The sequence below is a fragment of the Somniosus microcephalus genome, chromosome 12, assembly GCF_052327205.1.
Source record: "Somniosus microcephalus isolate GS21.2 chromosome 12, FLI_Smic_1.0, whole genome shotgun sequence".
NCBI classification, from domain to species: domain Eukaryota; kingdom Metazoa; phylum Chordata; class Chondrichthyes; order Squaliformes; family Somniosidae; genus Somniosus; species Somniosus microcephalus.
The window spans coordinates 108019680-108044762 of NC_140998.1; the positions used below are offsets into that span (position 1 = coordinate 108019680).

A 25083-nucleotide genomic window follows, 5' to 3' on the forward strand; every position below is an offset into this window, starting at 1 on the left:
GCTTTTGTCATTTATAATGGTCTTCCGAACTACGCCATTCATGTACTCCCATTGTTTTGTGTATAAAGACAGGGAAGTCAATATTTAACCTTAAATACCTTTGATTTGTCTCTGTATTGTCTAAATAGTTTATTCTTTAATGGAATATATAAGATTATTGACCTTCAGCATGTCTTCAAGAAGATTATTACCCACCAAAAATAAGTTCTGTTTGTTTATTTCCTTAACATTTATATGTTTCGTGCCAGGTTTACATTGTAACAGTTGAAAGGCAAAAAGTGTGTGCACCAAGACAGAAGCAGTCCTTGAAGGTTGAGAGCTCTGCTGCTGATGGCTCGATGGATACAATTACTACTGCAGATGGTCTTCTCAATTTGGTCCAGTCAGAACTGGGAACACTGAGTAAACTCTGGCTGGCTGCACTACAGGACTATGCCCTTCTCACCTTGTCTCCAGAATATGCTAATCAGCTTCCAGCTGGAGGTAAAGATGTTAATTTTCATAAATTTTACTTAAGTTGAATTTACATGCGAATGTTTCGCCTTTCCTCTACTTGCGTATACCAACATGGCTGATGACTGACCCAACTGAGGTTCAGAGACTTGGGCTGCTTTCGAGCAACTGTCAATGGCCAGAGCCTACAAGTAAATGGTGTCACAACAACCTTTTTTTTAAACCATAAACTGTCAATATATAGCAGCTGTTGTTTTAGCAGCTAAAGTTACATGACATACAACTTTGAAAACCCTCTAGTATCAAGTGCTGGAAAATGGGATTTGAATAGACAGGGCTTGATGGCTGGCGTGGACACGATGGGCTGAAGGGCCTCTTTCTGTGCTGTGTAACTCTGACTATCACAGCGCCACCTACAGTTGTAACAGATAATCCAGTTAAATGTTGACCCCTTTAAAATAGATTTCCAATTGATGGTGTCTGACACTGGAGTTTTTGATGTATTTTGAGATGGAATGTCGCGACCCACTCAGAATTTTTTATATATAATAGGTGTATCTTGAGAGAATAACTGTTTTTCTCTAAATACCATCCTCAGCGAAAAGAGTAGGCAAGGCCTTCCCTAGATTCAGCAATGCCATTCTGAAGCTGACTGCTAAGAAGTGCATGAAAGCAATGAAGAGACGATTTTCCCTCCTTGTGGGGAAGTGCGTGTCCTCTACTCAGTGCTTTGCCAAAGCAGCATCAATTGGATCATGAAGCCAAGGTGAGTGGAGGATGCAGGCAAAATGCCATGTCTTGCCACTCTAAAGCACCACAAGCTAGTGTTTCAGTGGGCTGTGTCTCTGCAGCACCCTTCTATTTTGATTTTAACTATAAAATGTAAATCTTAGGATTTAAAAATGTTGCCATTGATAAAATTGAGAAATACAGAAGCTAAAAATTCCTTTCCTGGCAGGAGATTTTTACACTATTTTCTGTGTTATAACATTGAGGTGGGGTGCTTTATTTTAAATCCACCTCCGCTCCCAACTCCATCCTTAGCCACAATTTAGAGTTCCTCGAAATTTGCCATTGCATTTATTTTTTTTCTAATTTTCTCCTCACCTGGAAGCACTGACTCACAGCAGCTCTTTGCCTATACAATTGACAATTCTTTGTGAGAGCTTAGATGGCGCACATCACCGAGCTACTCAACTGTGAATGCATTTCAGTGAAATCCAGTCCTCATCCTAAATCCACAGCATGGACCATTGGATAGTGATCGGAAGCATGAATTGCAGCTGATTTCCCCCTTTTAGTCCAGGAGCATGAGGCTAACTGTCATGTCTCGACCTCTGTCTGCACTGAAATCTGCAGACAGAGACCAGGGATCAAACCTCAGGACATTCCTGTCTGCATGGCTCAATACTGCACTGGATATTGAGTACCTTTGCCACCCAAGCCATCAGAGGAGCACTTTTGTTTTTGTTTGTAAAAATAGTTTAAAGTTTCCTCAAATGGGTAAATGCACCATATGGTGTTGTACTAAGCTAGTAAAAACAGAAGGTCTTGTTCTGATTCTCACTTTCTGCTAAGTTAGTTAACATCTGGGATACGATAATTGTCTTGAGTACTCTGGGTTGGGTGGGTAGGGGTTGATCATCAGTCTTTGTTCCCTCCTTATTTCTTTTAAGTGAGTTCTGGAAACATGTGACTTTTCTGGTGAGAACAGTATCAGGCTAATTTGTGCTGCCGTTATGACTTGCATGAAGAATAGCCATATGACTGAGCTTCCAGAGGATTGCTAAGAGTCAGCACCTTCTGATAAAGCAAGGAGAAAAATTAGTTTAAGTTTGTTTTTTAAATGATCAAATCCTGTTATCTAGCAACTATTAGCCTATATTGCTATTGGATAGTGCTCAGAGGATAGTTGAAATGTATAAATATTAATTCTGTTTCAAACCATAATATCCACTTTGTGTTGAGTTAGCTAGTCTGAACTGGATTATTATGCAGTATTTACATGCATAGTGGTTCTAAAATTGGCCTTCAGCACCATGTGTTTACAAGGAGGAAAACCAGTGCGTATGTGTTGATGTCCAGTAAAGACAAGTGCAGGCTTGCTAAGATCTCCTTGGTCAAGGCTGACATGAATGAATAGCCACTTGGATCAGTTATAGGAGTCAATTCAATATTTGTGGAATCGTCTGCTTAGTGCGGAACAACTGGCACGGAGAGGGCAGAAAATTGTCAAGAAAAGAGGGGGAAATATAGTTGCAGTATTTAATTTGCTCTAGATAAAGTAGGTAATATTAAATTCCTCAGTCATACTAAAGATCTGTTTTGTTTCATAATTGGCTTGCCTGAAAGTGGCTGGCTGTTTCAAATAAAAGTCAGTTTTAAGTTGCTTTGATTCAGTTTACTGGTAAATTTCTTATTCCTGTCTGGCATTAATAGTCTTTGTTTGTGACACTGGGCAATGAAAGAATGTCTCACCACACATTCCAGGGATAACCAAGTTCTCCCCTCAGACCAGGGACTGAAATTGGTTTGAAGGTCTGATTGCTGTGCCTTACACTGAACTTATCCACCAAGCCATCACAGAAGCTCAGATTTCTTTTTAGGAGCACTAGTTTTGTTCCCAATATGAAATTATTGTGAAGATAAATAAATTGGAATTTATCTAATAAGGTTTAATTTCTATTTAATTTTTCTTCAAACCAGTAATTCTGAGAACTTCAACCTCATTAAAGTTGTTATAAAACACTAATGTGTAATGTGTTTCATCTTCTCTGGCTAGGTGGTGCATTCTATACCTCAGAGACCATAGAGGGTGCAAGACCACATTATTATAATTCCTGGGCTCCTATTCTTCATGCCACAGCATTGTGGCTGAACAGTACAGGTTTCATAGTAATTGACTCGGATGAAGGCTCTTCTCGTCTATCCAGACCTGTAACCCCAACAATGCTGGGTCATGAATCCACTTTGGCAAATGCAGTGAAGTCTCCAGAGGATGTCAACACTGATAGATTTCATCTCATTCTGGGTTAGTAAAGCAATGTTTTTCTGTGTAAATGGGATTAAAGGATATATTTCATCTATGTTTGTGCATATTGTATTTAGAAAAAAGCCTCTTGGCAGCATAAATCTGGGCAGAGATTTCTATCACAGGACTATTTGCAAAGTTTGTCTTATTAGCAAAGCATTTTATAAAGAAAATAATTATATATTACAGTTACTTAAAACAGTTAATGAAACTTAAGCAAATGAAGCAACTTGAGATATCTTTCCTTCGACGTAATTGAGAAGCTTTTGAGAGAAAAATCTACAACAATGCAGAAGTGTGAAAAACAGCAGAAATGTGGAACTTGATGGCTGGGTTTAGACATTCTGGCGTATTTGCAATATTGTCAACAGCAGCAGCTTGTGTTTATATCACACCTTTTAATGTAGGAAAGCATCCCACTGTGTTTCACATAGGTGTAAGGAAAATGGATGTCGAGCCAAAGAAAGAGAAATTCAGAGGGGCAACCAGAAGCTTAGTTAGAGGTTTTAAGGAGGGTTGTAAGGATGAGAGGGAGGTGGCGAGACACTGGCTTAGAGAGGGAATTCCAGATCATGCAACATAAGCAACAGATGGTGAGGTAAAGTGGGGGATGTACAAAAGGCCAGAATTAGAAGAATGGAGAGTCTGGGGATTACTGGCAGAAGTTAGAGATAGGGAAGCCACAGAGGGATTTAAAAAGAGAAATGAATTTTAAAGCTGGGATGTTGGGAATCATAAACCAACATGGATCAATGATGAAGGGAGAGCAAGTGGGACTTGGAGCTGGACAGGATCTGAGTTGGTGTTTATGAAGGATGGATGGCCAGCAAGGGGTGTATTGGAGTAATTGAGTCTGGCAGTGACCAAGGCTTGTATGGTCAGGAGTTTATTGGGAATGGGGTTTTGGGGACAGATGTGTTTGGAGAAGAGATAGGAGAGAAACTTGAATCCAGGGCTTGAGTGGGAGAGGACTGGAGAGGGGGTTTTGGCGTAGGAGGAAAAGGGAATGGTGGAAAGCAGCTGAGCAATGGTCTATATCTATGTGACAAAGAAATCCATAACTCCCTACATTTATTGTGAGGTGAAAGTGGAGGGGGCAGAAGGAGTAGTGGGCTGTTTTGGCAGAGGAGAGTGAGGCCCAGTCGGGCTTGATGTGGTCAAGTTAGAACTGATGATGGATCAGTAAGCTGGTTATGTGCTAAGTATGCTCAAGTTTGTGCACCTTTGACTTGGGAAAGCAATCATGTGATCTTACTGGAGGGAACAACAGGGTTGGGTGAATGTTTGCTGGGGATGAAAGTAGAATCGAGGAAGTGGTTGAATAAATGAACAGCTGCAAATATATTGTGGTAAATGGATGGCCAAAGGCTAAGCAGATGGGACTTTGAAAGGGTGGTTTGTCAGCAACTTGGAGGAGATTTTCCCCCCCGTTTGTTCTATCCCTTGTGTAGAAAAAAAATACACCAATGCGGCAGTTGTAAAAATTCCAGTTACTGAATCCTAAAAAAAATGCTATTCGTACTTAAATTGCATTTTATAAGAACATAAGAATTAGGAGCAGGAGTAGGCCATATGGCCCTTTGAGCCTGCTCTGCCATTCAGTAAGTCATGACTGATCTTTGACCTCAATTTCACTTTCCTGCCCAATCCCCATATGCCTTGATTCCCCTAGTGTCCAAAAATTTATCTAACTTAGCCTTGAATATACTCAATGACTCAGCATTCACAACCCTCTGAGTGAAGAAATTCCTCCTCATCTCAGTCTTAAATGGCCAAGCCCCCTAGTTCTAGACTCTCCAGCCAGGGGAAACAACCTCTCACCATATACCCTGTCCAATCCCCCTCAATCTTATATGTTTCAATGCGATCACCTCTTATCCTACTCAACTCCAGAGAGCATAGGCCCCATATACTCAACCTCTCCTCATATGACAATCCTTTCATCCCAGGGATCTTTATTGTCTATGTTGAATCCAATTCAGTTGGGCCGAATGGCCTGTTTTCAAGCTGCAGATTTGATGTAACTTGCTGGCTTACGATTGCTGGGCACATTCTGGAACCTCACCCAAGTAGCCATTATTCATCTGTGAGCTTTTCATTGAGTGTCAGCAGGTAACTCAATTACGGGTAGGTGGTGGCGAGTGCGATGCCACCACCTCTGTCCCCTGAGGCCAGTTAACTCAGCAGAAAACGGAAATCTTCCTGGTTTGTGCAGCTCAGATGCCCACCACTAAAACCTGCTGAGCCATGATGTGTTCCTAGCTAGTTTTAAATGCATCTTTTGCTCCCCTGGTAATTCAGTAAATTTATCCAATGATTGGTGGTAGGTTGTGTGTAGCAGATGCCCAGCAGAAGAGAGGAGGGTAAAAAAATTGTCGCGCGTGAGATATCCGTACCATTATAGGTGGGTATCACTTACAGCTCTTCTCCACTGGTGTAAATTAAATGTTTCGCTCACAGCCCCTTGTCCCATTTTGTGAATGAATTTGAGGAAAGCTTCTGCACAAAATGATCCTGCACTTCTTGGCCAGAAGCAATATGGGAACAATGGAGAAGCAGTGGAAGTGCAGTTATTCCCTTTTATAACCTTTTAGGATAATGTAGTAATTCAGGCGCGAAAGGTGTACAGTATTTGGATTATCTTCTGTGTCTTGTCTGTTTGTGGCAAAACTAAACTCAATCCGTATTTTTACATAGCAAAATACTGCAGATGCTGGAAATCCGAAATAACAACAGAAAATGCTGGAAAAACTCAGCAGGCCAGGCAACATCCATGGAGAGAAAATAGAGTCAATGTTTCGGGTCAAGACAAAGGGTTCACCCGAAACGTTGACTCTATTTTCTCTCCACGGATGTTGCTTGGCCTGCTGAGTTTTTTCCAGCATTTTCTGTTGTTTATTTTTACATCTTCAGTTAGGAAAATCACAACGGATTTGTTTTTAAATGAACAGAGTGGTTGTTGCACCAGCCTGGTTGAAGAAGGCTAGGTTAAGGAGTTCAGAAAAATATTATGTGCTGTTGTATTTCTTTTATTACAGGAATCAGTGTAGAGTTTCTGTGTTCGCCACGACCGGATGCACCAATGGAAAGCATCGTAGCCTGTTTACATGCTCTGCAGTCACTGCTGGATGTTCTTTGGCCACGTTGTAAAATAGGAAGTGATCAGGTATTGCATGGAAACATGTTCTATCACGTTTTTGTTTAATTCCTCATAATCCTTTTTTTCAGAGAATGGACCTGTTACTTTATGGAGTTTGTTAACCATTTTCAGTTTTGACTTCAATAAATAAACATGCTTTCGCATCTTCCCCAGTGACAGTGAACCATAGAGACCGAGAAGGTCTAGGATTCAATTCCTGGTGGGTGGTAAGCTGACTAATCTCCATTTGGGAAACAGTAGCAATTCTAGAGTTGACCTCGGTATTCTGGGCTAGAAAGGGGGATAATATTTACTTTACTTTCTGCTCCCAATTGCTGTTCATTTGTCACTGTTGAAACTGTAAGCGTGAATGTCTGAGAAGGATAGGTTCCAACTCAGTTATAATAGTGCAAACAGTCCACTAACCTGCATTTTCCAGGCTCGCAAATTAAAATTTGGGCAATGTACTGGAGAGCTATTACAACCAACATCCCCAGCATTGAAGCTTTGACCACGCTCGATCAGCTCCGATGGGCGGGTCACATTGTCCGCATGCCCGATACGAGACTCCCAAAACAAGCGCTCTACTCGGAGCTACGGCACGGCAAGAGAGCCCCAGGTGGGCAGAGGAAACGCTTCAAGGACACCCTCAAAGCCTCCTTGAAAAAGTGTAACATCCCTACCGACACCTGGGAATCCCTGGCCCAAGACCGCACAAAGTGGAGGAGAAGCATCCAGGAAGGCGTCGAACACCTCGAGTCTCTTCGCCGGGAACAAGCGGAAGCCAAGCGCAAGGAACGCACATCAACCCAAGCACCCCACCCACCTGCCCCTTCAGCCACCGTTTGCCCCACCTGTGACGGAGACTGTAGGTCCCGCATTGGACTCATCAGTCACCTGAGAACTCATTTTTAATGTGGAAGCAAGTCATCCTCGGTTCCGAGGAGCTGCCGAAGATGATGATGATTTGGGACAGGAAAGAAAATTGGATTAATACTTTGTTTTTAATGAATAACAGAAATGCAGGGACCAACAATAAAGTATGCCAACTACCGCCACGAGTGAGGCTAACCAGATAACTCACAAGCAAGCTTTAAGATGTTTCACTGGATTGCCCAGACAAATGTGATAAATGGCTTCCTCTCACCAAACTTTGGGTTGATTACCGTTCTGCATGTTGTCCTCTTGTGTATCTCACTTCAGTTAATGATGCTTTAATCAGATTTCATAAGTGGCTTTGTTTCTTAACTGCTTTTGAAATTGCATCGGGTGCATTCTGTCTCTGCATCTGTACACCGTAACAATTTGATACCACCACCTTTCGTATGGTAGTAGCAAATCAAATGTCAATATCTAAGTTGGATATCGAGGCCAAAGCTTCCAGTGTAACATCGTGGATATCTTGTAGGCTGCCTGCAAATTTCCTCTGAGGGCAGTGTTCAATGATGTGCTCCAGGGTCTGATTAGGAGCTCCACAGTCACATGAAGGGGATGCTTTTATCTTCCATCTATGGAGAAGGTGGCAGCATCTACCATGACCAGTTCTGAGGTGGTTGATGGGTGTCCACTGTTTGCAAGCAAGGTTTGATCCTTCAGGTTGTACTGTGGGGTCCTCTATAAGGAATCCATTCCGTATGTCGCAGTTCTTCCAAGCATTTCGCCATCGGTTATCAAGGTTGAGGGGAGATCGCTGAAGGGCTTCAGCGACGGTCCAAAATGGCCTTCTAGATTTGAGATGGGTTAGTGGTAGGCTGTTCAAGTCGACCTGGATCGGCACGTCTTTGCTGGTGTAGCGGTTGTATTCTCTGGAGACTGCATATTTGCGGCATAGGTGTGGTGGTGCGATGTTTGCAAGCACCATTTTACCCTGCAGAACAATGATCCATCTTCTCAACTCCATGCTTAACCACCGACGCTTCCATGTGTACTCTGGCACCCAGAAGAGCAGATATAGGACATTGAACAATGGGTTCCCACAGGGTTCTGTCCTGGCACCCATGTTCAACGTTTACACCAGTGACCTGCCCGAAACAGAATCCCGCAAGTTCGTATATGCTGATGACATTACCTTGGCCATGCAAAACATGCATCTGTTCATCACCAAAGTGATCCATACCAGTGATTTACGGAGGATGGAGGCCTACTTCCGCCAATGGCGACTTCGGCCAAACCCGCAAAAGACAGTCACCTCGACATTCCACCTCAACACTTGTCAAGCAAACCAAGCTTTGAAAGTCGCCTTTTGCGGCGCAGAGGTAAACCATGCCAAAAAACCCTCCTATTTAGGAGTCCTACTTGATCGCACCCTGTCATTTGATACCTTTAAACTATATTTTGCTATTCATCCTTTACAATAGATAAGTTGAAAAGCCAAGGAATCTGGTTTACACTTTCAGCCAAAATATAAGTTAAAACGGACAAATAATAGATTGGATTCAGACATTATATTCTTTTATGGAGAATTCTAATTTTTTTTTCCTTTCAATTTTTCTCTGCTCTATGGCACTGCTATCTTTCTCCAGTACCTCAACCAAGTGATAGTCTTCATGCATGAGAATTAGCAGTGCGTGTTTGACCATTGCTGAACCCAACCATTTTCTCACCCAGTATCCACATTCGTCCACTTAGAGCAAAGGTAACTGGATAGCGATCAAGAACGGGAACTATGGAGGATTTGTCTGTCTCGTTGGCCTTGGACATGGTGATCAACTGGAGTGCTCTCACTAGTTCAGATTGACTAACATAGATCTGAGACCTCTCAAAGCTGTTCGGCTAAGTATCACTCCATGTGGTGCAGTTACCTGCAGCGCCATTGGGGAAAAAATTATCTCATTCTTTTACTGTATTTGGTACTCTTGACCTTAGTTTACCACTCTTCCTTCAGCTCTTCCAATGAAATTTGGGATATACTAGTGGAATTTTATTCATGACTGAGTGTGACTTTGCACATACTAGAACTTGCAGTTGAGATTTCCCACTGCAGTTAAATTAAGACTCATCTCGATGCTTGCATTCTTTTGACCCACAATAGATTCAATATTTTTTGAACTTAGTTATTTTTGTAGTTTATATTGATCTAGGATCAGTATGCACTGAAAAACACTAGTTTCAGCTTTGTATTTGGTATTTTGATTTTTTTTTTTTTTAAGTTCACCTTCACCACAAGAAAGTCCCTCTGTGGGTCCAGTTAAATAAACCGTCTGATGTGGTACTCAGTCTTGCAGACTATGAAGGTCCTGTGTTCAATATTTTGATCTGTGCTTAGCTAATTGATCTAAGCCAGGACAGCACTGTCCACTTCAGGGTCTACAGGCTTCGGAAGGGGGTTAAATTGGGATGCAGCTTCTCTAGTGACTCCCTATTTGAAGTGCACATACATGAACATTTGGTAACAACTGGATTGGGATCAACTGTGACCTCTTCCCTTCTCTTTCTCTCTCCCCTTCTCCCCTGCCCCCACCCCACTCCCAAATCATTGAGTAGCCTGTCAGCATTCATAGAATCATAGAATGGTTACAGCACAGAAGGAGGCCTGCCGAGCCCGTGCCGGCTCTCTGCAAGAGCAATTCAGCTGGTCCCATTCCCTCACCCTTTGTAGCAATTTTTTTTCCTTCAGGTACTTATCCAATTCCCTCTTGAAATCCACGATTGAGTCTGCCTCAACCACCCTTTCAGGCAGTGCATTCCAGATCCTAACCACTCGCTGCATAAAAATTTTTTTCCTCATGTTGCCTTTGGTTCTTTTGCCAATCACCTGGTTCTGGACCCTGCTGCCAGTGGGAACAGTTTCTCTCGATCTATTCTGTCTAGACCCCTCATGATTTTGAATACCTCTATCAAATCTGCTCTCAACCGTCTCTGCTCGAAGGAGAACAACCCCAGCTTCTCTAGTCTATCCATGTAACTGAAGTCCCTCATCCCTGGAATCATTCTCGTAAATCTTTTCTGCACCCTCTCTTAAGGCCTTCACATCCTTCCTAAAGTGCGGTGCCCAGAATTGGACACAATACTCCAGTTGAGGCCGAACCAGTGTTTTATAAAGGTTCATCATAACTTCCTTGCTTTTGTACTCAATGCCTCTATTTATGAAGTCCAGGATCCCGTATGCTTTTTTAACCACTTTCTCAACCTGCCCTGCCACCTTCAACGATTTGTGCACATATACCCCCAGGTCTCACTGTTCATGCACCCCTGTTCGGATTGTACCCTTTAGTTTATATTGCCCCTCCTTGTTCTTCCTACCAAAATGTATCACTTTGCACTTTCCTGTGTTAAACTTCATATGCCATGTGTCTGCCCATTTCACCAGCTTGTCTATCTTCTTGAAGTCTATCACTATCCTCCTCACTGTTCACTTCCAAGTTTTGTGTCATCTGCAAATTTTGAAATATATATTAATCATTTAGACTCGCACTTGAAGAATAGCTGTTCGAGCAAGGTAGCAAAGAGATTTTGGTTCCTGTGAAGAGACAACCTAGTTTGTCACTGCCTGCAAGAAAGGAGGTACAACGGGAGAACATTAGGAAAAAATGGGTGTGGGTAATTAATTTAATATCAAGAAGCAAAGAATCTGAATAGTTATCATTTACTAAGTACCCAACCTAAAGAATGAATTGCAGCATCTGGCTGAGTACAAAGACTTCTATGATTTGTCTTCTCTTGGAGGAAAGTTATTGGGTTTTTTGAAATGAAGACTGATATCTTGGGACATTCAACAGTAACACTTAACCTATCTAGTTATCTGGAGAAAATAAGCCCTGGTTCGATTAAATACCATGGGTCTTTGTTGCATTTTACTGTGTATTCTGAAGTGTCGGTAGGTTTATAGTTTGTACGCCTGTGTGTGCTTCCTTACCTCATTTGGACTGCATTTGGTTTAAGTTAGTCTTTCAGTACAATGAGAAAATCGGGGAGTTTTTCTATTTATTTCTTTAACTGACATCTGTATGAATTCCCTTTTTTTCTCTATTGCAGGAGCTTGGAGTGGAATTGCTGAATGTGCTGCATCGATTGATACTGACACGCGAGTCCCCGTTTATCCAACTGGCTGTGATTGATGTTGTTGAACGGATTATACGTGCAGCCCAGGAGCATGTGAAAGAAAAACGGAGAAGTGCAGAAGGTGGGCATTCATAGAATACATTTAATTGGTAAAGATGTTCATAAATTTATCAAACCCTTTGCACCAAAACTTTTCAGTGTAGCAATGCATTGACTTACAAATGGGATGTGGCGCAGACTGTTGAGCTGCAGGTTTGTGCCCTTTTATTCCCCACATGAAAAGATTTTAAATAATTTTAGCTGGACATTTGAGATAATGAAGGGAAACAAAGCATTGCTACACATCAAAAGAGGTAAAAATTGATTGAAACGTCAACATGGGCCACTCATGCGCATTTTATCGTGATCTGTTGCAAAGTAACAGGATCAGGGAGTGGTACAATAGGGATTTTCCCCCCTTTTTAGATAGCATGAGAATACTTAGTAATTGGTAAAGTACTTATTTTAGGACATGGAAAATGGTGCTTGAAGTGAGACCTTTTCTGTGATGGTATATGAAAATGACAATTTACTAGACCTCTAAATTAAGGCTTCTCAACTGAGGGCCAGCAATGTTTCTGTATAAGTGTATCTTGTACAGTTAATTTCCAAAAGATAAATGCTTTGTCACATCGGTGCCAATCGATCTTGAGTGCTACCTACTGTAATTATTTTGTTACCTATTAATATTTTAAAGCTACTTCTGTGAGAGACTAATAGTTTACTAATTGTTAAGAGGAAGGTTACTCATTAACGCAGCCTAAATAAGTAGTATACAATTTTAATTTGAATATATGCTTAAAAGTAAGGAGACCTCTGAATTGGCTAAAATATGTAACACTTACTTTTTAACTGTATGCTTCAAAAATCAAATTCAGTCCTCTGCTCTTTTCCACCCCCCACCCAACTTTCTCCCCTTTTCTGAAGGCAGTGAGTCAAGCTCAGACAAACATTTGTTTTTCATTCATGAGCCTGGATCTTGGGGCATGGCAGGGAGGGAGAGAAGAGAGAAGGAGTGGGTGAGCGCACATCTACTGCCAATATAGAAATAGACACTTTCAATCTTGATTACTGGTTGGGATCAGAAATGGCAATGCTGGCAGATTTTATATTCTCCCCACCCCATTCCCCAGCTTGCCGACATAAATGCCATTTATAGTGCCCCTAGTTCATTCTGACTGTGTTCAGCGAACTTGGCACAGACCAGGGATCGCGCCTGGAACTTCTTGATCTAAATGACTCAGACCACTTATCCATCGAGCTATCTGGAGAAGCCTCTTACTTTTTCTGGTTCTATGTCAAAGTACTGAAGAAATTTGTTTCATTTTTTTAGTTTACGTCTAATTACCTCTGTGTTTAGTTGATGATGGTGCTGCTGAGAAAGAGACACTACCAGAATTTGGAGAGGGCAGTGACACGGGTGGACTGGTACCAGGAAAATCCCTCGTCTTCGCAACGCTGGAGTTGTCCCTCTCCATCCTTGTTCGTCAGCTTCCACAATTAAACCCTAAACTTGTGGGTGCTCCTATTAGCAATGCTGGAAAACCTCAGCTGTTGTCCGAGGATGGCACTAAATTAGTAGCAGCTGCCCTGGGAATTCTCTCTGAACTCCCTTCAGTGTGCTCCCCCACAGGTAAGTTGTGCACATTTTACAAAACTAATTTATATTTGCCCATTTGAATTTTGTTTGCAAGATGTTGATTTTTAAATCTGTTGTATAAAGGTCTATATTTGGAGTCTTAAAAATATTTCTTCTAATTTACAATTATGCCATGGGCAAAGCCCACTTTGACTTTGCTAATGTTGCAGACTGGCTAGAACTGCTGAAACCTGTGAAGATTTAACTCTTGAAAATGTATTTCTGATAATTTCAGTTCTTTAATTAAATGGACAATTATAATGCATGTGAAGCCTTAAAAAGAAGAAATAACTTGGATCAATTGCCATGATGATGTTCACTTGAAGGAAGTAACTATTGATTCTATTGAACAGCAATTACTGAGAAATCTATTGCTTTTCACTCTGAACTGTATTGGAGGGAAGTTATTCAACTAAAGGATCTGACCTACAGTTTCTGATGGAATTGTAGTGGAAATTAAAGCATTTTGCAATGACATTTAATAACATTTTGGGCTAAATTGCACACTGAAAACTCAGGTTCAAGTGGAGATATCTCAAACTAAGCTGAATGTGGGATCAGCATGAATAACTTGACACCATGGTTGAGCAGGAAATCAAGTAACTTCTGTTGCACTGTGTAGCCAAGAATATGGGCTCAGGAGAGAATTTATGGTTTCTATATTGGAGGGGATGGCAACAATTTACTTTATTGAAAGCAAATTCAACTCGCTGAGCTGTTGGACTTGAATGGGAGATCTTTGATCTAGCAATTGGCTGTGAATCCCCTGTACTCGTGTCCTCAGTGAAATGTTCTAAACATCCAGTGGCCTTCCTGGCCCTACTTTTTTATATACAAAACAACTACTGCTTTTAATGTAAAACATTTTTTAACGGATTTTCACAATGGTGTTGGGTTAGAGAATTCCAGGTTTTTGACTCCGCAATATTGAAGGTATGGCAATTATATGGCCAAGTAAGAATTATTGGTGTCTTGGAAATAACGTTCTATGACATTGCTCCTCTTGTCCATCTCCACGGTAGAGATTGTAGGGCTGAGAGGAGCTGTCGAAGTATGCTTCGTTTATTGCTCTGTTGCAGCCAATGGTTCGTACGTACTGCAGCTGCAGTGTGCTGATGGTAGAGGGGGTGGATATTGTATCCACTGGCAGGGGCACCAATCAAGCAGAATGCTTTGTCCTGAATGATGTAAAGCAGGGGTTCTCAACCAGCGGTTTCAAGGGGTTCGCCATAAATAACCTCTGGGATTTAAAAAAAAATCAGATTTTAAAAAAAAATACACGGTCATGGAAATGTGGGATCGGGCTTAACAACCTGACGGCTCTGGCCCCGACTTGGACCTTTTGTTTCCCCCCACCTCCAAATCTGTGATGATGGCGGCAGCTGCTGCTAAGCCCAGGTCCCCGCTCACTGAAAAGAGAGAGAGGCAATGTTCCCTTTAAGCCTCCTGGCCGCACGACACTCCAGCAATTCCGCACAGCTGGCTTGCCGGCTTTACAATGCAAAAACTGCAGATGCGTGGTATTTTGAATGGCACGCACAACCATTTAAAAGGGCCGTGCGGCGCCAAAAAGTATTAGAGAACATTGGAGAGAGCTGATGGTCGCTAAGCGCAGATCCTCTGGCTCGAGCTCTCCATCCTCTGCTCTCCTCTTGCCAGGTCCCACTGTACATTTCGTTCCCCCACACTTGTCCTAACACCACGCTGTGTGGGTTGTTCTTTCCCCCAATCCCGGGCTAATTGGGGCAGTTGCTCTTCTACTTTCACTCCTTGCTCCCTGAATCCTCTCACTGCCATACATCACCAGTGGCAGCTGTAACCCATTCAGTTGAAGTATCCAGCGACTATTGAAATCAGCCAATGACAGCTTAGCGCGTGCGCCTACCTTCGTTCTGTTTAAGATTTGATTTTTTTTTTGTGACCTATTATGTTATTCGTGTGGTTGCTGACAATCAAGCAGAGAACTGGGACTGGCTGATCACAGAATCACAGAATCTACAGTGCAGATAGAGGCCATTTTGGCCCATTGAGCCTGCACCGACACATATCCCACCCTATCCCTGTAACCCCATGTATTTAATCCCCTAACACTAAGGGTCAATTTATCATAGCCAAATCAACCTAACCTGCACATCTTTGGACTGTGGGAGGAAACCGGAGCACCCGGAGGAAACCCACGCAGACACGGGGAGAATGTCTGTGTGGAGTTTGCACAGTCACCCGAGGCCAGATTTGAACCCGGGTCCCTGGCGCTGTGAGGCAACAGTGCTAACCACTATGCCACCGTGCCCCCCTGGGAACGGGAATAGTCAGTGAGGGAGTTGGGAGTTGCAGGGGAAAGAGGGAGACTGGGATAACTAAAGTAAGAGTAGGGCCTATTAGGGACCATAAAGGTAACCTGTGAGTGGAGGCGGAAGACATGGGTATGGTTCTTAATGAATACTTTGCGTCTGTTTTCACAAAAGAGATGGAAGATGCAGAAATTGCAATCGAGGAGGAGTGTGAAATATTAGATGAAATAAGCATAGTGAAAGAGGAAGTATTAAGGCGTTTAGCATCTTTGAAAGTAGATAAAACCCCAGGCCTGGATGAAATGTATCCCAGACTGTTAAGAGAAGTAAGAGAGGAAATAGCAGAGGCTCTGACCACTTTCCAATCCTCTCTGGCTACAGGTGTGGTGCCGGAGGACTGCTAACGTGGTACCGTTCTTTAAAAAGAGAGAAAGGGATAGACCAAGTAATTACAGGCCAGTCAGTTGAACCTCGGTGGTGGGAAAATTATTGGAAAAAATTCTGAGGGACATGATAAATCTTCATTTAAAAAGACACAGATTAATCAGGGACAGTCAGCATGGATTTGTTAAGGGAAGGTCGTGTCTGACTAACTTGATTGACTTTTTTGAGGAGGTAACAAGGAGGGTCATGAGGGTAGTGGGTTTGATATAGTCTATATGGATTTTAGCGAGGCTTTTGATAAGGTCCCGCATGGCAGACTGGTCACGAAAGTAAAAGCCCATGGGATCTAAGGCAAAGTGGCAAGTTGGATCCAAAATTAGCTCAGAGGCAGGAAACAAAGGGTAATGATCGAAGGGTGTTTTTGTGACTGGAAAGCTTTTTCCAATGGGTTTTTTTGTGGATAGGATATAAATTTGGCAATTTTCCACATTCTTGGGTAGATGCCAGTGTAATAGCTGCACTGGAACAGCTTAGCTAGGGGATTGGGTGGCTAGTCTTAGTGAGCCGGTCTTCTGCAATACAGCTTGGATTTTGTCAAGGCCCATAGCTTTTGCTGTGTCAAGTGCACTCAGCAGCTTATTAATGTCACGTGGAGTGAACTGAATTGGTTGGACACTGGCATCTATATTTAGTTTTCCCAATGTGAGACTGCATGCTTAGTCCTAAATATAGTTAACTGCATTGGACTATGTGTACACAAATTGTTGGCTCACATGGAAGGAGTGTTTTTACCCTGGTTATTGGTGTGGGAAGAGATGATTGGACAGGTGTTCCATCTACAACACAGCAAAGAGCCAGGAGAAGGCTGGAAGGATTATTGATGTTTATTTCTGGAGGGAATGGCCTTTCTGGAAAGCGGGGGTGGGGGGCAGGGAAGCGGGGAGGAGTGCTTGGTGCTGGATTAATGAGCATGCCCCTTAATAGGACTGAACAAAACAACGGATATTCGGGGGCAGGATAAAAAACAGATAGAAATCAAGAATTCTCACTTCTGTTGGAAATGAGTTAATGGGTCGTGGCTTCATTTACTGGTATTTGGTCCCAGAAATCACAGAAACCCCACAGTGCAGATAGAGGCCATTTCGGCCCATCGAGCCTGCACTGACACATATCCCACCCGATCCCCGTAACCCCTACACCAACACATGTCCCACCCTATCCCTGTAACCCCACGTATTTAATCCCCCTAACACTAAGGGTCAATTTATCATAGCCAATCAACCTAACCCGCACATCTTTGGACTGTGGGAGGAAACCAGAGCACCCGGAGAAAACCCACGCAAACACGGGGAGAATGTGCAAACTCCACACAGACAGTCGCCCGAGGCCGGATTCGAACCCGGGTCTCTGGCGCTGTGAGGCAACAGTGCTAACCACTATGCCACCGTGCTGCCTCTTGAAGTTAAGTTAGCGAAGCACACTGTTGAAATTTGAATTTAGTCTGCTAGTTGCTTTGGACAGTGTATTAGAGAAGTAGCATTCAACAGTACTTTCTCGGGTAAAATTCTCTCATTCTGTACATAATTGGGATTTTAAAAATATGACACTGGCTTTATGTAAGTTGGGAAGCAGCAAGTTAATTAGTTAACCCATATAAGCATTGGAATTTGAAGTAGAACGTTGTTAATTAAGATCAGTATGGAAATGAACATGAAATTCATCCAATAGCTTAAAGGTGCTTTAAAAACACAGCATTTGATATAGACCAGGAAGTCCCATATATGATTCCCAGTTAGCTCATCTCAGCTGGGAATAAGGTGGAATGCTGCAATGACCCTCATAACTCTTGTACAATGTAGATGAATAAATCAACCAAGATTCCTACTTTCGATTATCAGTTGGCTTCTGCTGGAAAGCATACAACAACATCAGTTGTGATGTTTTCTGCAGCTGAGTAGCCTGCTGACACGTGTTGCCTTTGGGGGAGGAAGCTAAAGATTGCCAGCATTCATGAAACAGTGCCCCAGCAAGAGCCAATGCCTTCAGAAAGGAAGGAAAGAAAATTGGAGGAACGAGAAAGAAACAAGTAATAGCAAAGAAGTCTGACAATTAGCTGATCTCCGTTGAACAATAGTAGGAGGTGCTACATTTTGCCTGAAACCCTAAGCTAGCATGGGGGTGGGGGGGGGTGGAGAAAGAGGAGCCAGGAATTTTGCTGCTCCTCACGATCTAGCTGGAAGGTTCACAATTCACTTTGTATATATCCAAAGCCTGCCTCATAACCACCCTTCCAACTTTGATTCCATTTCAGTCCTCACTCTATTTTTAAGGATGGGGCAGTCTCTTCCATAAATGTCCTGGAACTGACATCTGAATCATTTTATGATCAAGAAACAGGATTGTTGTGTACTGGACCACATCATGCTTCACTTTAGTTTGGAAGTCTGACTGAGAACTGAAAATGCACAAACTGGGATAAGCATGTTGTACTGTCAGAAGCACTGCTCTCAGTCTTAAGACCTTCTGTCAGGCTTCCATCTGCATTGATGGTGAAGTAAAGTCTGATTCTGTAGATTGCTGAGAAGATTTGAATATTCAGATACAATGTATTTGTACATAATATGCAGTTTTGCATCTGAACAATTAAAGTTCCCTTGAGTAGAGCAGCATATTGGAGATGCAACATGTGATATGATGGAATAAAAACAGAAAATGCTGTAAATACTCAGCAGGCCAGGCATCATCTGTGGAGAGAGAAACAGTTAACATTTCAGGTTGATGACCTTTGTCAATTGGAAAAAGTTAATGATGTAACAGTTTTAAGCAAGTACAGAGGTGGTGGTGGTGGTGTTGCGGGAGGGGACGGAAGAACAAAAAGGAAGGTCTGTGATAGGGTGGAAGGCAGGAGTGATTAAATGACAAAAGGGATGATGATGCAAGGCAAAAGGGTATGGTAATGGGACAAGTACAGAAACAAAAAGATGCGTCTAGAGGATTTTCTGTTATTGTGTCAGATTTCCAGCATCTGCCGTTTTTTGCTTTTGTTTGTGATACTATGGAATGGTTAGATGTGGGACCACATTCCTGAGTTGTTAATCTGAGCAGTGCTGTTTTAGAAAGGGGCTGAATGAAGGCTCCTCAACGCCACCTCCATCTCCCTTCTGTCGCACATCACCAAGCAGCCAACACTGGGGAGAAGCTTGGGAGCAACTCCTATCCCTACAACCTCAGTTACTGCAAGGTGTTTGGCGGTTGATCACATTTTAAAAAGCAAAATGTAAAGAAAATCAGAATTCAAAATTGCAGTTCCTTTGCCTTTCATCTTTTATCAGCCTTCATTCCTATTTCCCCATTTCAATAACTGTAAAATTTGTGCGTGAAATTATGTAATTTTTTTCAGCATAGAACATCAGTCCTGCTCAAAGGTCACATCATCCTTGGTGCAAGAGATCTGTTATATTTGATTTGACATTACTGACATTGCCAGTTAATCATTAGACCTGAATGCTTACAGCTCTTGAATAATGGTTACTATATTTACCAAAGGCACTGTAGATCTTCGAACAGGAATAGTTTTGACTCCTATGCAAAGCCCTATAAACGGTAATATTTACATAATGGACATTTGTTCATGAAATATGGCAGATGGAACAGGACTGTAAAGTCTAGTCATGTTAATATTTATGAACAACTTGACATGGGAATTTTTTGCGTCTGTATAATGTGTAAGGTATTTTTAAGTGTAATAACTTTCTCTGTTCATTTAACCACTTTAAAGTTGTAATTACTAACAGAATAAACTGTTAATTTTGGTTGATTTACCAAAAAAGAGAAAACTGAGATTGTTTGCAAATATGTAGTATAACTTGTAATAAGGTTTTGTTTGGACTCATTTAGTTTGCAGTTAATACAAATTCTGAAAGTAAAGACTGTCACTTGTACTAATAATTGATTACTTTCACATCTAGGATTTTGTGATCTGTAATTTGACTTGATCTTGAGTCATCTACATCACCCAGAATAACAAACATCCATTTAACTCTCAACGCCTTGAATGAAGTCGAGGACAGAACAAAAGAATGTTTATGTACAGCTAGTAGTTGATTTATTATGCTTGCCTTTATGCTGTCAGGGGTAAGGAAACTGTTAAATCACAAGCAGAATAATAACTTGGTTCGGGGGTTACAGGCCCAGATTTTGCAGTCAGCAGCAAACGAATGGCGCTAGCCATTTATTGGGCCAGATATTCCAATCCCTACGGGTGAGTACGCGCTGTATACTCACCCGTAGGGACATCGGAAATGCCGGTTTCAGGCATGCGCTGGAAACCGGCATTCCCGATCTGTCAAGAAAGCACTTGACAGATCCTCTGGCTGCCCTGGAGCAGGGCCTCTGCGGGTGGAGAGTTCTGTTTTTTGGAGACCCTCTGCCCGCAGAAAACCCTTACAATTCTTGTGCCTGGTAAAAGCAGGCGTAAGGCCTGCTTTTACCAGGAGAAGAGTTGAAAATTATTTTTTTTTTAATAAAAATTATTTCACTGATTTATCATTTAAAAATGCTTTTTTTTTTAAAAAAAGGTAAGTTTATTTTTAGCCCGTAAAAAAACTTTAATTATTTTTTTCAAAAATTTAAATTTTTGTTTAAAATAGTTAATTTATTGTAATTTCAAGCCATTTTAAAAATGTGATGTTTTAAAAAAAATGTATTTAAAGTTTTACTATGTTTTGGGGTGATCTCCATTCATATATTTGTCAGGTCTTCTGTGATTGGCTCCCCATGGCCCACGTGATCCCAGGGACGCTGCGAACGACCTGCGCCACTGGGATATGTGGGCCCTGTGCACTTGCAGTTTGGAGAGGCCCAGCACCAGAATTGTGTGCGTCCTGGGAGCCCTCGGGTAAGGGCGCAGATTTTTCCAGATCGCAGTCCTCCGCCCACGGGAGGCCTGCAATCGGAATATCTGGGCCATTATACTTAAGCTTGCCCACAAACTTTCTGTGGGCTTTTGCACTGGAACTTGTGGTTATTAGAGAGCCAAAACACTGTGGCTGCAGGGGATCAGGGACCTGTGTGAACAGGGCAAGCAATGGTGTCTCTCCATAACCAATCAGATTGAAGAATCCTCACTGAGACACGCAGCGTCTAAACCAGGAAGTATAAGTTAGAATATTGAATTCAATGCAAAATCATGTACAGAAAACGAAATAGAGAGGAAAAGAAAGATGGGATTGAGAGAGATATAAAAGGGACAAAGAAAAAGTTTTTAAAAATATTTATTTTAATTTTTTTAATCTTCAACAATAATTAAAATCTGAAGGAATGAGACTCCACACTTGTAAAAGTAAATTTTCAGTGCCAGTGAAGTTGTTTGGCAGTGATTAAGATTTATCACGGTGTTAAAAATTCACTTACACTTGAATGGACAAGCCTAACTTTTTCTGGCGTGTTTCGTGGGTATCTATCATGCAAGTACTGCAAATTCGCGCCCTTCCGTGTATTTGAATGCCGAGTCTCTCGGTGACATACTGACCCGGATTTTACAGGGCCTATGACGGCGTACGCATACGCCGTCATAAGTGCCCCTCAAGTTCCGAGTTTCTGCATGCGCGAAAACCCAGAACTTGCGATCTGTCAAGTCACACCTAATCTCAGCTGCCTTTTGTCTCCACGGGCCTATTACCATCTCGTCTGGCTTCGAATACCTTTTGTTGTCTCTTTTGTTCGATCGCAGCCTTGCCTTTGATCTATTTTTTCTTTCTAGTTTTGAAGAAGGGTTTCAACCCGAAACGTCAACTCAAATTTCTCTCCACAGATGTTGCCTGACCTGCTGAGTTTTTCCAGCATTTTCTGTTATTTCGGATTTCCAGCATCTGCAGTATTTTGCTATCGTTCTCTTTCTCTTTGACAGATTGTACCCATCTGCTGGAAATTCACTTTCGCTGGTGCAGATTTGGGCTATTTGCCCAGCGAATACCCACCCAAACCCTTATGCCTGGTAAAAGCAGGCGTAAGGCCTTCTTTTACCAGTGTAAGGGTTTAAATAAATGTTAAAATAACATTTTTTTTAAATGATTTAGACACTCACTTACATTTAAAATGAGCTTAGATCAATTTTGTCCTGCTTAAAAATGTTTAAATTTATTTTTCAAAAATGTAATTTTTATTTTAAATGCTTAAATAGAATTAAATAGTATTTTAATTAATTTTGAATCTGAGATTTATTTTTATTTCAGTGTTGTGAAATTGTATTTTTTAGGTGATTTCTATTATGCTTATGGGGATTCCGCATGTAAATGGAATCCCCATAAGCATAATAGGAATCCCCCTTTGCCATTGGTTGGCCTGGCCCACATCATCCCAGGCATGCTTGCGAACCACACGCGCCCCTGGGATGCGTGGGCCTTTATGCAGTCGTTTGCCTGCAGGCCCAGGACCGCAAGAGTCCGAAGCTCCAGAGGCAGCAGGTAAGTACGGAGTTTTCTTGCGGTTCAGAAGTGTACCTGGGCGGCAAACCTCCAACCACAATTTCCAGGCCACTGTTACACGGAAGCTTCTGGAGGAGCAATGCAATTTGGACAGCAACTTCCTGATTTCCATGTTTAACTGCACATGTGTGGTTGCTGAAAGTTGCAGTCCTATTTACTCCTTAATAACGGTGAGCGCTTATAGCGTCACTGATATTTCTACTGCAGAATCTGGGCCATTATGGAACTTACTGTTCAATTTATCATAATATAATTAGTTCAGAGTTACAGAATCAAAATCTTAGCTGGATTTAATTTTTTCCATCAGTTCAACCATGATCAGCTTTCAAGTTTATAGTGCATGCTTGAGGTGGCAGCATTATCTTTTTGCAGTTTGAGTAACAAAATAACAGGTGCCAATTGGGCACATCTGTTTTTAAGTCTATATGTTGAATGACATTAAAAATATACAATCTATTTGCTCAAGTAGCAGTCTGATTGGCTTATGAAAACTGATTCCAGCCCCTGGGGATATTCTCAGCCTGGTTCATCGACTGTCCTCCTCTTCTAAATTTAGCGAATATCTTGCAAATACATATTTATGCTATACTTTAAGCTATTGCAATCATGGTTAAACTCCTCTCTGAAATGATTGAACAATTACGTACAAGTTCTTTTTCGATCCTATCATACGTTAAAATAAATCTACTTGAAAACAGTAACCTAAAATCTACAAGATGTTTCCTTCCTCCCACCTTCTTTAGCTTACCGGAATTTAAAGCATCACAGTAGGCATTCTGACCAATTAAAGCTTTTATTTAAACTATATAAATACACTTTTTTAAATAAGTAAGCATCAATAGATTTATTATCAAAAAATCTCATCAATGTTTGTCGAGAAGGATCTTTATCTCATTGTCCTTGGTTATCAAGAAGCTTCCAGGGTCAACGACATGGTCAGGTTTCAAGACCTTGTGGTCTCCTCCTGTGTTGTACTATTCTATGAGTTCTATAATGTCAGGTTAACAACAGCTTTTTCCTACACACTTCATTTTGTTTCCACTATAAACTGAAATAATCCGTCTGTTAAAGATTGTGTTGTAGATGGCTTTTGTATCTATTAATGTTACGAGTGGACTATGTTTAATAATCATGGGACACTTTTAATTAATATTTTTTTACAAATCCTTAACCCTTTTCTCCTGAAGAATGACCTACGGGTGCAGGCAGCCGCTTGGTACCTCGCCTAAGTTCGCAATCTTAATGTATGAGCTTTGGCACTGAGCATTGGGATATTCAACCATTACCAAACAATGATCGGAAACAGGAACTATAATGGGCATCTGATAATAGCCAGCCCGTTCTGTAAAGAGTTGAGCACTTGTCTCTCGCCTTTCTGTGTTTGTTTGTGGGAATGAAGTTAAGGGAGTTTGATCCATGTGATGTGAGCCTGATGAGAAAATTACAATGCATTTCATTTTTGGAGGAGTCTCGTTGACATCATCTGAATCAACTGATTCTGTGATTCTGTGAACTTTGTTGTATCATTGGTGTTGATGGTGTCCCAGATGGTCTTGCCCTTCCAGCAGAGCCATCTGCAAACAAGGAAATCTGAGATTGGTTATAATCACAGCAAGCTATCTTAAGTGAAATATCTGATAAATAAAATCTATTTTATGATTTTTACACAAGTGGTGTATTATTAGTAGCAGTTCTGAAACTCTATTTTAAGTGATCAAAATATCTCATCAAAGGAACAACCACCCCTCCAATATGGAGTGTAACTTAATATGTAGGAACAATTTTTGATAACTAGAGACCATGATGGAAGTCAAAGATCTTTAAGAATATTTTTGTTATGAAACAAATTAAGATCTGCAAATCAAGTTATTTATCTCCGCAAATATTAACCCACTCCTAATGCCACCCCCCCCCCATTCCAAATTAATATTGATGTGCTCCTGGGTCTCTGCACTTACGAAGAACTGTTTCAACTCCCCAAAACAAAATCGTTCAGAAAATGTGTTTTATTGGCATTCAGCAACAGAAATTTTGTTAACAGAAGAACATAAGAAATAGGAGCAGGAGTAGGCCATACGGCCGCTCGGGCCTGCCCCGCCATTCAATAGGATCATGGCTGATCTGAATCTAGACTCGCGTCCACTTCCCTGCCCTCTCCCCGTAACCCCTAATTCCCTTATCTGCTAGGAAAATGTCTATCTCCATTTTAAATTTATTTAATGTTGCAGCTTCCACAGCTCTCTGGGGTAGCAACTTCCATAGATTTACTACCCTCAGTGAAGAAGTTTCTCCTCATCTCAGTTTTGAAAGGGCAGCCCCTTATTCTAAGATTATGCCCCCTAGTTCTAATCTCACCCATCAGTGGAAACATCCTCACCGCATCCACCCGATCAAGCCCCCTCACAATCTTCTATGTTTCGATAAGATCGCCTCTCATTCTTCTGAACTCCAATGAGTAGAGTCCCAACCTACTCAACCTTTCCTCATACGTCAACCCCCTCATCTCTGGAATCAACCGAGTGAGCCTTCTCTGAACCGCCTCGAGAGCAAGTATATCTTTTCTTAAATATGGAAACCAAAACTGCACGCATATTCCAGGTGTGGCCTCACCAATACCCTGT

The 25083-nt window shown here is 41.6% G+C and overlaps 1 protein-coding gene across 3 annotated transcripts in view; it reads left to right on the forward strand.

Annotated features, from left to right (window-relative positions):
- heatr5a (HEAT repeat containing 5a) overlaps positions 1 to 25083 on the forward strand; it is a 122931-nt gene that overhangs the window by 86445 nt on the left and 11403 nt on the right. For all 3 annotated transcript variants that reach the window (XM_086003399.1, XM_086003400.1, XM_086003401.1), the window contains 5 exons: positions 249 to 483; positions 3236 to 3484; positions 6523 to 6650; positions 11598 to 11745; positions 13024 to 13296. In XM_086003399.1, the coding sequence (XP_085859525.1) occupies positions 249 to 483; positions 3236 to 3484; positions 6523 to 6650; positions 11598 to 11745; positions 13024 to 13296 (1033 nt within the window). The remainder of the gene's footprint in view (positions 1 to 248; positions 484 to 3235; positions 3485 to 6522; positions 6651 to 11597; positions 11746 to 13023; positions 13297 to 25083) is intronic.